The sequence below is a fragment of the Acipenser ruthenus genome, chromosome 20, assembly GCF_902713425.1.
Source record: "Acipenser ruthenus chromosome 20, fAciRut3.2 maternal haplotype, whole genome shotgun sequence".
NCBI classification, from domain to species: Eukaryota; Metazoa; Chordata; class Actinopteri; order Acipenseriformes; family Acipenseridae; genus Acipenser; species Acipenser ruthenus.
In genome coordinates, this window is record NC_081208.1 from 7,252,735 (window position 1) to 7,265,463 (window position 12,729).

A 12,729-nucleotide genomic window follows, 5' to 3' on the forward strand; every position below is an offset into this window, starting at 1 on the left:
AATCCACCTGTCAAACAATTTACAACAAAAAATGACCAGGCTTTAAACATACCCGTATCTGTACAGATCTCACTATATACATTAATACATGGTTAACATAATTACATGGCAAATGTGTTTAATGTGTTAACACCACAAATACAAATACTGCTAACGACAGCTAAGGTAACCCAAGGAGATCTGATGCTCTGTTCCTTGTTTTTAGATCATTGTTAGATGATTAAAAGGTTATTTTAAATAAATGTCTTTACATTTAAAAGCTGCAGCATGCCTTCTGTTAAATAGAAATACATTCTTATTTTTAAAACATGTACATTTTGGGACATTTCAATTCAATCAAGTTTTATAGTGAAATTCAATCAAATCTCCCCCATCATTACAAGCTTGCCCCCTCACACCCATTACAAAGGTAATATAATTTATTATTGGCATACAAAAGTAACCACTACAAGACAAAACATTATGACAACATGTGATGTTTTAAATATCAATAATGTAATGTTACTTTTGTCAACAATTTTTCTAAGCAGCTTGAAGCTGATTAAATACTTTATTTGTATCCATTTCAGTACAAATCCCTTTATGGCAAGGAGCAGGGGTTGGTGGGGAAACAGTTATTATAACGGTTAGGGTTACAACAAGGATTACAGTATATATTTTTCTCTTTCATTCCTTACAGAAAAAAATAGTTCACTTTTCTTAATTATTCAATTTTTTATGTCAAAATGTGGATCCAGTCATCAGAGCCTTGATTCTTACTACTCATCGGCCATCGCCATCCCCTCCAGTGATGACATAATACTTCAATACATCCCCATAAAATAGGAAAATATATTAGAAAGGACAGCACATCTACCATGTAGCTGAACTGTTTAATGACAGAAACAAAGGACACTGTCATTACAAACACAGCAGCTATGAAGTCCAACACAAATACAGAGAGCGTTAAAAAAAAAAAGAGGAAGAGGGATAGCATTTTTGTTTCTAGACCTAATGTCCTGACCTTGATCTGCGGTAGCTTCCATATATGCTTTAAGTTCTCATCTGTATGTTAGTTCCGTACCTTATTGTTGGTGCTGGTAGCTGCATGCTGACCTCTGCCTATTCGTGTTTTAACATAATCTTTGGGTTTGCACAATACTAGTGGTGGGCTGACTAATCTGATGAACAGAGCAACAAGTGCTAGTTTTGTGGTGTTTTGACATTTGGGTTGTAAACTGGATTTTGGATCCAGTGTAATCAAAGCACCTTAACATATATATATATATATATATATATATATATATATATATATATATATATATATATATATATATATATATACAGTGCCTTGCATAAGTATTCACCCCCCTTGGACTTTTCCACATTTTGTAGTGTTACAACCTGGAATTAAAATGGATTTAATTGGGATTTTTACCATTTGATTTACACAACATACTTAACACTTTGAAGGTGCAAAATATTTTTTATTGTGACACAAAAGTTAATTAAACAAAAAAAAGACATTTGTTGGTTGCATAAGTATTCACCCCCATGAGTCAATACTTGGTAGAAGCACCTTTGGCAGCAATTACAGCTGTGAGTCTTTTTGGGTAAGTCTCTACCAGCTTTGCACATCTGGATCCTGCAATTTTTGCCCATTCTTATTGGATTTAATTAGGAGTTTTTGTCACTGATCTACACAAAATAGTCCATAATGTCGAAGTGGGGAAAATAATCTACATATTTTTCAAAATTATTTACAAATAAAAAACAGAAAAGTCTTGATTGCATAAGTATTCACCCCCTTTGCTGTGACACCCCTTAATAAGCTCTGGTTCAACCAATTGCCTTCAGAAGTCACATAATTAGTTGAATGGATTTCACCTGTGTGCAATTAAAGTGTCACATGATCTCAGATTAAATACACCTGTTTCTGGAAGGTCCCAGAGTTTTTTAGAGAGCATATCTAAACAAACAGCATCATGAAGACCAAGGAGCTATCAAAACAAGTCCGGCATAAAGTTCTGGAGAAGCACCAATCAGGGTTGGGTTATAAAAAGATATCCCAAACTTTGAACATCCCCCGGAGCACCGTTAAATCCATTATTAAAAAATAGAAAGAATATGGCACAACCGCGACTCTGCCTAGAGAAGGCCGTCCACCAAAACTCAGTGACCAGGTAAGGAGGGCATTAGTCAGAGAAGCAACCAAGAGGCCAAAGGTAACTCTGAAGGAGCTGGAGAGATCCACAGCTGAGATGGGAGAAACCGTCCATGGGAGAACTATAATCCAAACGCTCCACAAAGCTGGGCTTTATGGAAGAGTGGCGAGAAGAAAGCCATTGCTGAAAAAAACCCATATCAAATCCTGTTTGGATTTTGCCAAAAGGCATGTGGGAGACACAGCAAACATGTGGAAAAAGTTTCTCTGGTCTAATGAGACCAAAATTGAACTTTTTGGCCTTAGCGCAAAACACTATGTGTGGCGCAAAGCCAACATTGCTCATCACCCTGAGACCACCATCCCCGCGGTGAAGAATGGTGGTGGCAGCATCATGTTATGGGGATGCTTTTCATCGGTAGGGACTGGGAAACTGGTCAGGATTGAGGGCAAGATGGATGGAGCCAAATACAGGGAAATTCTAGAGGAAAACCTGTTTCAGTCTGCAAGAGACCTGGGACTGGGGTGGAGGTTCACCTTCCAGCAGGACAATGACCCTAAACACACAGCCAAAGCTACACTGGAGTGGTTTAAAAATAAGAACCTGAATGTCTTAGAATGGCCCAGTCAAAGCCCAGACCTCGATCCGATTGAGAATCTGTGGCAAGACTTGAAAATTGCTGTTCACCAACGGTCTCCATCCAACTTGACAGAGCTTGAGCAATTTTGCCAAGAAGAATGGGCATAAATTGCAGGATCCAGATGTGCAAAGCTGGTAGAGACTTACCCAAAAAGACTCACAGCTGTAATTGCTGCCAAAGGTGCTTCTACCAAGTATTGACTCATGGGGGTGAATACTTATGCAACCAACAAATGTCTTTTTTTGTTTAATTAACTTTTGTGTCACAATAAAAAATATTTTGCACCTTCAAAGTGTTAAGTATGTTGTGTAAATCAAATGGTAAAAATCCCAATTAAATCCCAATCCATTTTAATTCCAGGTTGTAACACTACAAAATGTGGAAAAGTCCAAGGGGGGTGAATACTTATGCAAGGCACTGTATTATATATATATATATATATATATATATATATATATATATATATATATATATATATATACTGTATATAAAACCAATGAGTAACAGACACAAGAATCACGCAATGATTGCAAAAATCTCAAAATGTAAGTGGACAGTTAAAAAATATATATAAGTTGAAGCTACCTACACCTGAAACTAGCCCTAGAAATGGTACTGTGCAACCTCTCCTAAACAAAGTATTCAGAATACTAGTTCTGAATACAACAGTTTTTACAATTGTCTGTGCAATGTCTAGCACGGAAGAGTCCCTCTTCTGCAGATGATTGCCTATGGTCTGAAGAACTGTGTTCTGCTTGGGGGTATGCACAGTATAGGGAGTGGCAACTGTCAAACCCTAAATGATCCTGTTTACCAAAACATTGACTTAACTGTAAAGTTTGCACTAACTGTGAAATGTCATACAAACTAGCATTGTTACAAAATACAGAAGTAAAGAAGGGTTTTGGCTCAAGCCTTCATCAGTGATATGTGTGTTGTTCTGATATGCCTTTTATCAAATGATTTCCAATGACAATGCTGTGGTTATATGCTAAGGGGCCAATGATAAACAGTATTTATTGGTTCATGAAGCCTCTCTACTAAGGCCAATGAAGAATCCAACAAAATGGCCTTAATACAAGGGTGTCCCTATTACTGAAGATACATTGAATTTCTTGCAATAAATTAACGATTTTCACTATTTAAAAAGTAGTTTGCTTGTTTCAGTGTCCGTTTTGTTATTTACCAAAGCAAATGTACAAATGAGTCCCATGATGCACCCAAGTTTTTAAAGGGCTTACAACAAGATGGTTGGTAGTTTTTAGCACGTCTTGATCTACCCCTCTTACGATGCACTCGACTTGCCTGACCTACGCACCATGTTACTGGATCCTCAGCTGATACACTGTCCTTGCACTATTGCACTGCTAATATGTCATTGTATATATAACTTCTAATTCTAACTTGTTGCATCCTATTTCATTTTGTATTTTAGTAGTATTATTTGTACTTATTGTAAACTACACTGTATTTAAATATTAAACTTGCATCGTAACCCTGTACTGCCCTGTAACACCTGTAAGTCGCCTTGGATAAAGGCATCTGCCAAATAAATAAATGAAAATATATAAATACAATAATTTTGTGCTTATTAGAGGGGTAACTTAACATAGACTTGATACAGCAATGGGTAGACTTAACACTGAATATAGGGGTGGTCCTAATATTTAAGATGACTTTACATTGCCATCAATAGGAGCAAATTGGGCCTGGACTTTAATTATGAAATGGTATTTTAACTGAGGTGGCTTTAAATCAAGTTTGCATTAAGATACCATTGGCTTGTCCAAATGTGAAAATGTAACATCCACCATTGTCGCTTCTCTTGTGCTGCCATTGCCCATTGCAGAATATTTGGTAAGTGCTTATATACACAGTAATACAGGTATGTCTCTGATCAAAGTGGCATATTAAATAAAGCCAAGTTCCCATGCTCTTCCAAAACACTCCTACCAGCTGCCTGAGGGCTTAACATGACATGATGGGAATCTAATATACAGCAATACTGGAGACAAGTCAGAACACTGTGCCTGCCCTGCTGATTACCCTTGTGTGTAGAGACTGTCCCCTGGTAAAGGTTTGGTGGAGATGCAGGTTTTTCAAAGTTATTAATTAACTAAATTCCTCTTTAATGTTTATTTCTGGGATAGGTCTTAATCTCAAGTGGCTTCCTGGTAAAATAAAGGTAAAATAAAATAATAATAAGAAGGACTTCATTACTGCACTTCCGGCACGTCTGTGCACAGAGGTCCCAAGTTCCCAGCAGTAAATCCTCGCTTCTCAAGCAATGATTGTCAATGTCATCTGTGTTTATTCTTCAAGTGGAATGCGGGGAATCACTTACAAGAAATTACCTACATTCCACACACCCCTCACTTTTTCAATGTAAAGGCAGTATATTATAGTGATGTATCTTGCAATAATATTGGAAGATGCAGTTAAACATTGTGTCTTTATTCTCAATACAGGAAGGTGACGGAATAATAATGGAGCACATTGATGTATGTGGCACTGAATGGCACTGTTTTAAACAGAGATACTGTAAATGTCCTATTGATTAACTTCAGAGAGGTCCTAGTGCTTTAAGATACATTTCCCATATCAATGACCTCTGCTGTCACCTTGTTGCTACCTAAATTTAAATACTAATTCCACAGTTTAGCAGTGTGAAAGAACTTTTTTTTTCATTTTGTCATAAAAGTGCAGTAAAAGCTCTCCATTTCTAAGCCACTTCTTGAAATATTCAGACAGCGCTAACCTGGGATTCTGCAGGTTTCCATGGTGACAGAACATCCAGTTAACATAGCCTTGTGGGCCTGTAAACAACATCAGCCTGTGGAACTCATTTGTAGAGACTGTAACCCCTCTCCATCCTGGTTCCTGACACACAATGGTTCAATTTTCTCCTCAAGTGGTATTTTACACATTGGTGACTTCTATCTCTGTGAAACTGTGCTTGGGGCTCCCTTCAGGCTTGTGCGGCCTGCCCCCTCCATGGCCCTCTCTCGGGAGGGAGTTGTAACGTCCATCGAGCTCCTTCCCACTGAACGCTTTGGACAGAGGAGGCTGTAACAGAGGAAGAGACAGGTCAGGTATGAAAAAAAATAGAACGTACACACTTAATCTCAGACTACATTATTCTACAATTGTTTTGTTTTCCCTTTATGCATTTACTGCCATTTACCATGGTTTGCAATGGTTTTTAATTTGCTTTACCTCACCTCTATGGGCATTACAATGCTATGCTTTATTACACCTTGTTATGGTTTTACTACGGTAAACTTCTAAGAGCCATATCTATGATCAAAATGTTCTTAAAGAGCCATAAAAACAATTTGTATTAGACTGTTTTTAATTGAATGGTTTAATTGTTCTTTGTGTGTGTGTGTGTGTGTGTGTGTGAAGCACTTTGGGATCCTTGTGATGAAAGGCACTATAGACATGTGCATTGCTGTTGTTTATCCAGACTACTCGCTGCTTCACTTTATACACATGTAACATTATTCTAACTTGCTCTTCCTGAAAACTCTAGATGCAGCCTTCTCTAAACCAAAAGAGCCATCTCCTAGACAGTCTGGAATAAATGAACTCATGAGATCTTGCGCACATGGATCCACTGCATTCCCCTTCTTTCATTTGTTTGGTCCCTATCAGACTTACTCAAGCAGTATTTTAAGGAAACACCCTTTTTGAGCGCTACAACACTGCTGGTAAGCTGTGGAATCAGTTTCTTTGCACTGATTGACATACAACATACTTGAGTTTTCAAGTTGTAGGAATTCATTTCTTAACTGCATTTACTAGGATTAAGTAAGTTAAAAGAGCAAGTAGCTTCAGCTTCAAATTCCTTTTTTTGTTTTTTTGCTGTTTGCAGTCAGTCTGCTGGATTCCTATTCAATTACTTACTTGATTAGAAGTGCCTTTGTGTTAGCAGGCCACCCAAGTGACCCGCAAATTGACATTAAAACCTGCAGACCCGCGGCAGTCACAGTCAAAATAAAACGTATTTTTAAGATCACTGTTTGGGTGTAGGCCTAAAACTAAAGTTAGTCTTTATCAGCATATGATTGTATGTACACTCCATTCATTGATGGGTTCTTAATTCAAGTAAATGAACCAATATTGTTGATTTCCTTTTTTTATTGATTCTAAATGCAATTTTAATAATTTAGGTCAGATCATTGTCCTAAGTTATCTTGAGGAATGGGGATACCCCGAACACCCCCCCTCGCTCGATTGGTCTAGACCAGTATTCCAGTTGATGAAACTTGGGACCTATGTGTTGGTGACAGCACTACTGTACAGTACCTAGTGCACAGTGGTCGATTGCCAGAAAAACAAAAGGACACTTGATCCAACTGACTGATGGTACTGACTTTTACAGTACTTCTAAAGAGACTTTGGCTGGTCTAATCTATATTTCAAATACAGCATGTATGCCAGACAACATAAACTGAAGAGCAGTTTCTTTTGTCTTATTTGTTAGTCAGCCAAACAACAGAAACACAAAGCCTTGTAATCACGTTGGCAGTTGAAGTGGTGGAGCAGGTTGTTAACCACCTTGCCTGTCCTGCCCTTCAGGCTGTGCTCGTCTGCACTCGGCCTGCGCATGGAGCTGGACAGGCGCCCCAGTGAGCCCTGCAGTATGACAGCGGGGGGGATGGACCTCTCATAACCCTGCTGTAAACCCACTCTGCAAAAACAGGGAGAGCAGTCTGGTGTCAGGGGGAAATTCACAAAACATTCACACAATGTTTTCAGACAGTTATCAGTTTAATGGTATATTTAGTCTCTGGGTGAAAAACGCCCTTGGCGACTTGACTGGTGTTTTTAAAATCATAAAAGGGGCTGAGAAACCCTAGCCAATACTTGAGGTGCAGTACAGAAACCCTGTTGGAAACGAGGACAGTGGGTAGCAGACATTTATTTACACAGAGAGTGGTGGGGTTAGGGAATAGGTTACCTAGCCATATTGTTAGTATTGGCATTCTCTTTCGCTGCTGGATGGTGAGAGACTGCTGCATGCTTCTATATTGCATGCTTCTAGGATTGATTATTGCTCTTTTCTCTGGTAATTCAAGTTGTTTTATCTTGATTGCAGCTTGTGCAAAATGCTGCTGCAATAGTTTTAACAAGAACAAAAAAGCACAAACGCATAACCCCTGCGTTAGCAGCCTTACACTGGCTTCCTGTACAGTTTAGGATTGATTTTAAGGTCCTGCTTCTAACTTATAAAGCATTAAATGACCATGCACCCCTATATCTAAAAGATTTACTCAGGGCGAAGGTTTACTCAGCATTCCATGATTACAGAGAAAGAAGGCAGGTGGCAAAGTTGTGAAATGATCTGCCCGGATTTGTAACGGAGGCATCATCTCTTGCTGCTTTTAAAGTAAGATTACAAGTTCAATGCAACTATGAAACCTTTTATTATCTTGTACAGTCACATTATATGCGTACATATTTAGAAAATTGCTTATACAGTTGTGCTACAATTGTGCAAGTACCAGAACCTATAGATACTGTATGAAGAGGCACCTGTCTATCCAGGACCTATATCACATTTACAGTTGTATGCATTTCTATTGATCCATGAGGTTGGAAAGCTGTTGCAAGCCATGTCTCCAGCTTTAGCTCACACTCCCAGCCCATCCCTATTACAGATTGTCTTTATCTTCACAAGGCGTAACAGTGACACCCACTGGTCAGTCAGCTTTAAACTACCCCCCCCCACCCCATAGCGATATAGTGCCTGTACATAGGAATGCACGGACACATGTACAGGCACTATATACTGTTCACCAGGGATAATTAGGGTAAATGTTGCAAAGAAAACAAAGCACTGGTTTAGTGTGTATGATGTAACAGTTTCTGCACAAAATAAGTTGGTCTAAAGGAACGGTCACTGAGCTAACATGGATGTCAGATGAAAGTGTAGAGGAGTGCTGAGCTAACATGGATGTCAGATATAAGTGTAGAGGAGTGCTGAGCTAACACGGATGTCAGATATAAGTGTGTCGGAGTGCTGAGCTAACACGGATGTCAGATATAAGTGTGGAGGAGTGCTGAGCTAACATGGATGTCAGATATAAGTGTGGAGGAGAGCTCACCTGGCAGAGCTTATCAGGGCCCTCATCTCCTCCATGAGGTGTCTGCGGACGATGTGCTTGCTGCTGGGGATGCCCAGGGTGTTTGCCATGGCCTCTGTGTGGAAGGCAGGCTCCAGCACCAAAACTGCTCCATGGACCCCACTGTTCTGCAGACTGTCCACATACTCCTGATGTGGGAAATCAAGATAGCGGTCAACAAGACTGCTCCAGCTGTTAGTGTGCTCATCTGAAGATAGTACAGCAGTGCCTGGTTCAGACAGACACATTCCATGCATTTAGTATAGACCGTCGAATGGAAAATGTAGACCTTGGGGAACAGTGGGCTAACTCTCTAGCCCAGGGCTTCTCAAACTCGGGCCTGGGGACCCCCTGTGTCTGCTGGTTTTCATTCCAACCAAGCTCTCAATTACTTAATTATACCCTTAATTGAACTAATAATTTGCTTAATTATACATTTTTACTTGTTTTCAGCCCTTAAACCGTCTCGTCTCTAAATGATAACTGTTTATTATTGTTATTATTAAGTTTGTGTTTAAGAACTGATGAGGTACATTTCCAAAGTGATCACTGCAAATAATTCATATTTTTTTGATAGGAGAGACAAATCTTTTTAATTTATGAAACTAGCACAAATATTTAAGCAATCTATTCACTCTCAATGTCTCTCTTTGTCACATTCTGATGGAATCCTTTAAAAAGAATAGGAGTTATTTAAACAGTGTAGTAAACACAGAGAGAATGTGGCCCAGTCTTTGTAATAGCTCACCTTGAGGTCGATGTCTCTGATCCACTTCATCACTCGCTGGCTCGTCCACACAATGGGGTCAGTGTTTTGATTCTCACAGTGCGATCTCCTTTCCTGCAGGACCTGCAGATGATAAGCACAAGAAAGAAACAAAAATGAGGAATTCGAATCATTTTTGCTAGACTGGGAAACCCTGTAAGACCTTGGTGTTGGGCAATAATGAAAATGACGACGATAACTGCGGTTATATGAACTTGTGTTTTAACTCCCGTTAATTGAGACTTACTCCCTAGTTCTCTCTCCCAGGCTCTTTTTTTCCCCATCTGTTTTGCTTGCCATCTTTTTAAAATAAAGCAAACAACCGCTGAATTAAAGACATTTACTAATGCCCAGTTTAACTTATAAATAAATACATCTATATTTTCCAATGCTCTGTTTAACGATATGGCACTTACCACCCCCAGCATCTCTTTATTCACAAATGGGATGTCTACAGGAAGAGAGAGGAACAAAACATCTCGCTAGCAGTGGTGCTGATCCTTTTAGCTTTACATCACAGTCAGAAGCAAGATTAGCACTTCTAATACTCTAATAATATGTCAATACAATAAATAACCAAGACTAGACAAATTATCAATAATACTACCCCAATAATCAATTTTTGGTCCATCCCTACCCTTATAAACGTCTACAACTGTAAATCTGCATGGTAATTTTCGTTTTCCCATGGTTATACTATCCATTTCCCATAATTTATCATACTTTTATTACTATGCTTTACCATATGTCTTTGGGCTTTACAATGCTTACCTATACTTTAGCATGCGGTTTCTATGCTTTATTACATGCCTCTGAGTTAACTATTGGGTAGTGGAGAGGTTGCAAGTGTAGATTCTCTCACCTCCTTCATCAGTAACTGAACAATGGAAAAGGCTTGAATGTGTTTAGTTTCTTGCATCATGTCTGAGTGGCTCACCTCCTTGTCGAAGCTGAGCAGGTGCAGCAGCTCGATCGCCAGCATTATGCTGACCTGGTGCAGTTTCTTGGACACGCTCAGGTACTTTTCCAGGTCTCGGCGGCCGAGCGAGCTCAGCATGCGCCCGTCCACCAGGTGGTTCTGAAAGGCCTGGGAGTACTGGGGCAGCCCGATGTCACTCAGCCAGGCCTTGGCCACCCAGTGATGATCCATATCAGCTGCTTTCGACAGCCTGGGGAAAGACAGGGTTCCATTCTGGGCAAACGCTTTACACTCACATCAACTGATAGTTGACAATATGCCCTTCATAGAAAATAACCATCTGATGTTTGTCTAAAGCAGGGCTTCTCAAACTCGGTCCTGGGGACCCCCTGTGTGTGCTGGTTTTCATTCTAACCGAGCTCTCAATTACTTAACTAGACCCTTCATTGAACTGATAATTTGCTTAATTAGACATGTTTACTTGTTTTCAGATCTTAAACAGTTGGAGTTCAAGTTACTTATCAAATGTTATCGCTAACTTGAAATATGCAACTGTTCAAGAGTAAAAAGGTCTAATTAAGCAAATTATTAGTTCAATTAAGGGTCTAGTTAAGTAATTGAGAGGCAGGGCAGCACCAGTGTGGGTAGCTTGGAGGGTATGCCTTGCAACCCACTTCAAAACCAAACACGACTGACAAACTAAATGAAACTGGAATAAAAACAACATCAGATACTACGGAAGTGCCCAGACACCTGGTACTCACAGCTCCTGGTTCCAATTTGAAAAGACTGGAATCGTATTTGTGACAATGTGCCAAATAGAAATTTTCACCCTTGTGGAAATTCCAACAATTGCTGGTGAACTGGAGACCAGTTTTTTTGTAATCTGTTCCACAGTAGTTAAGACATACATTGACACATTATTTCACATTAAAAAATGTTTTTGACCTCAATCGTCATTAAGTCTCTTGAACCAGCAAGACCAGTTTGCAAGCCAGATAACTACCAGCTTTGACCAGTCCAGTGCTGGTCATTGCATGGATTTCTAGTTGGGTACAGGGTCAAACACTAGCTTGTATTTAGTGTGATGTTGATACAAAATTATTAAACAAAAATACAAAATTTAAAATGATTACTTCAAACGATGTAATTAATAATTAATAGTAATAAGTACAACAAAAATAATTATTGGTCAAAATCCTAACATCATGCTGTAAGTTGCAAAGGCTCCCTGGGGTCCACAAGCACTGCTATCCTGACAGTAAGGATGAACAGGATCATTTACCCCTTGCCTGTCTCTGCTTCCCGGTAATCTTCAATGGCCAGTCGCAGCTTCCTCCTGTGCATTGAGCTTGTAACACCCAGCCCCAGCTCCAGGTCTTCATCTGTCAAACCCAGCAGCACCTGACAGACACAGGGCTCCGTTTTAAATTGGGTGAATCGCTTTTTAAAAAGCCATGTGCTATATTATTAGAAGAGTTACAACCAATCAAGATGCATGCGCCGATAGCAAACAAAAAAAAAAAAAAAAGCCGACAGCACAGATTAAGAAAAAAGCAAAACAGCAATAACAATTTTTTGTTATAATAATTAATCAAGGGAGAACAAAAACAAAAAAGTAATGAGTTGCTGTCATCTATCAGATAGCGCTACATCCCACATGACCAGTGCACAAGGCATACGTGCCAAGTCTCCCGATTTCGTCAGGAGACTCCCTACTCCCGGTGAGACCCAAGAAACTCCCAATAATTTAGATTGCTAATTGTAATGCATCATGTGCTACAGGTAACAAGAACCCTCCTGACTCATGTAGTTTCCTGAGCCTCTGTGTGAACTGTACTGTGTGCAGCATAGCGCCTCTGTGTGAACTGTACTGTGTGCAGCATAGCGCCTCTGTGTGAACTGTACTGTGTGCAGCATAGCGCCTCTGTGTGAACTGTACTGTGTGCAGCATAGCGCCTCTGTGTGAACTGTACTGCGTGCAGCATAGCACCTCTGTGTGAACTGTACTGTGTGCAGCATAGCAGCTCTGTGAACTGTACTGTGTGCAGCATAGCGCCTCTGTGTGAACTGTACTGTGTGCAGCATAGCGCCTCTGTGAGAACTGTATTGTGTGCAGCATAGCGCCTCTG

The 12,729-nt window shown here is 39.7% G+C and overlaps 1 protein-coding gene across 1 annotated transcript; it reads right to left on the reverse strand.

The window, feature by feature from the left end:
• Window positions 1-5,217: 5,217 nt before the first annotated feature.
• LOC131698853 (kazrin-like) lies at window positions 5,218-10,603 on the reverse strand. Its single transcript, XM_058993391.1, has 4 exons — window positions 9,661-10,603; window positions 8,895-9,061; window positions 7,345-7,477; window positions 5,218-5,850 (listed from the first exon to the last, which is right to left on the reverse strand). Exons 1-4 carry the CDS (start codon window positions 9,688-9,690, stop codon window positions 5,704-5,706), a joined length of 477 nt encoding a protein of 158 aa, XP_058849374.1. The 5' UTR covers window positions 9,691-10,603; the 3' UTR covers window positions 5,218-5,703.
• Between the last annotated feature and the right edge of the window lie 2,126 nt (window positions 10,604-12,729).

Excerpts from the sequence above, each read along its gene's own strand:
- LOC131698853 (XM_058993391.1), bottom strand. The coding sequence starts at position 9,690 with ATGAAGTGGATCAGAGACATCGACCTCAAG. Across the intron at positions 9,062-9,660 it reads TCAGAGACATCGACCTCAAG|GAGTATGTGGACAGTCTGCA; the intron begins GTGAGCTATTAC and ends TTCCCACATCAG. Across the intron at positions 7,478-8,894 it reads GCCCTGATAAGCTCTGCCAG|AGTGGGTTTACAGCAGGGTT; the intron begins GTGAGCTCTCCT and ends CTGTTTTTGCAG.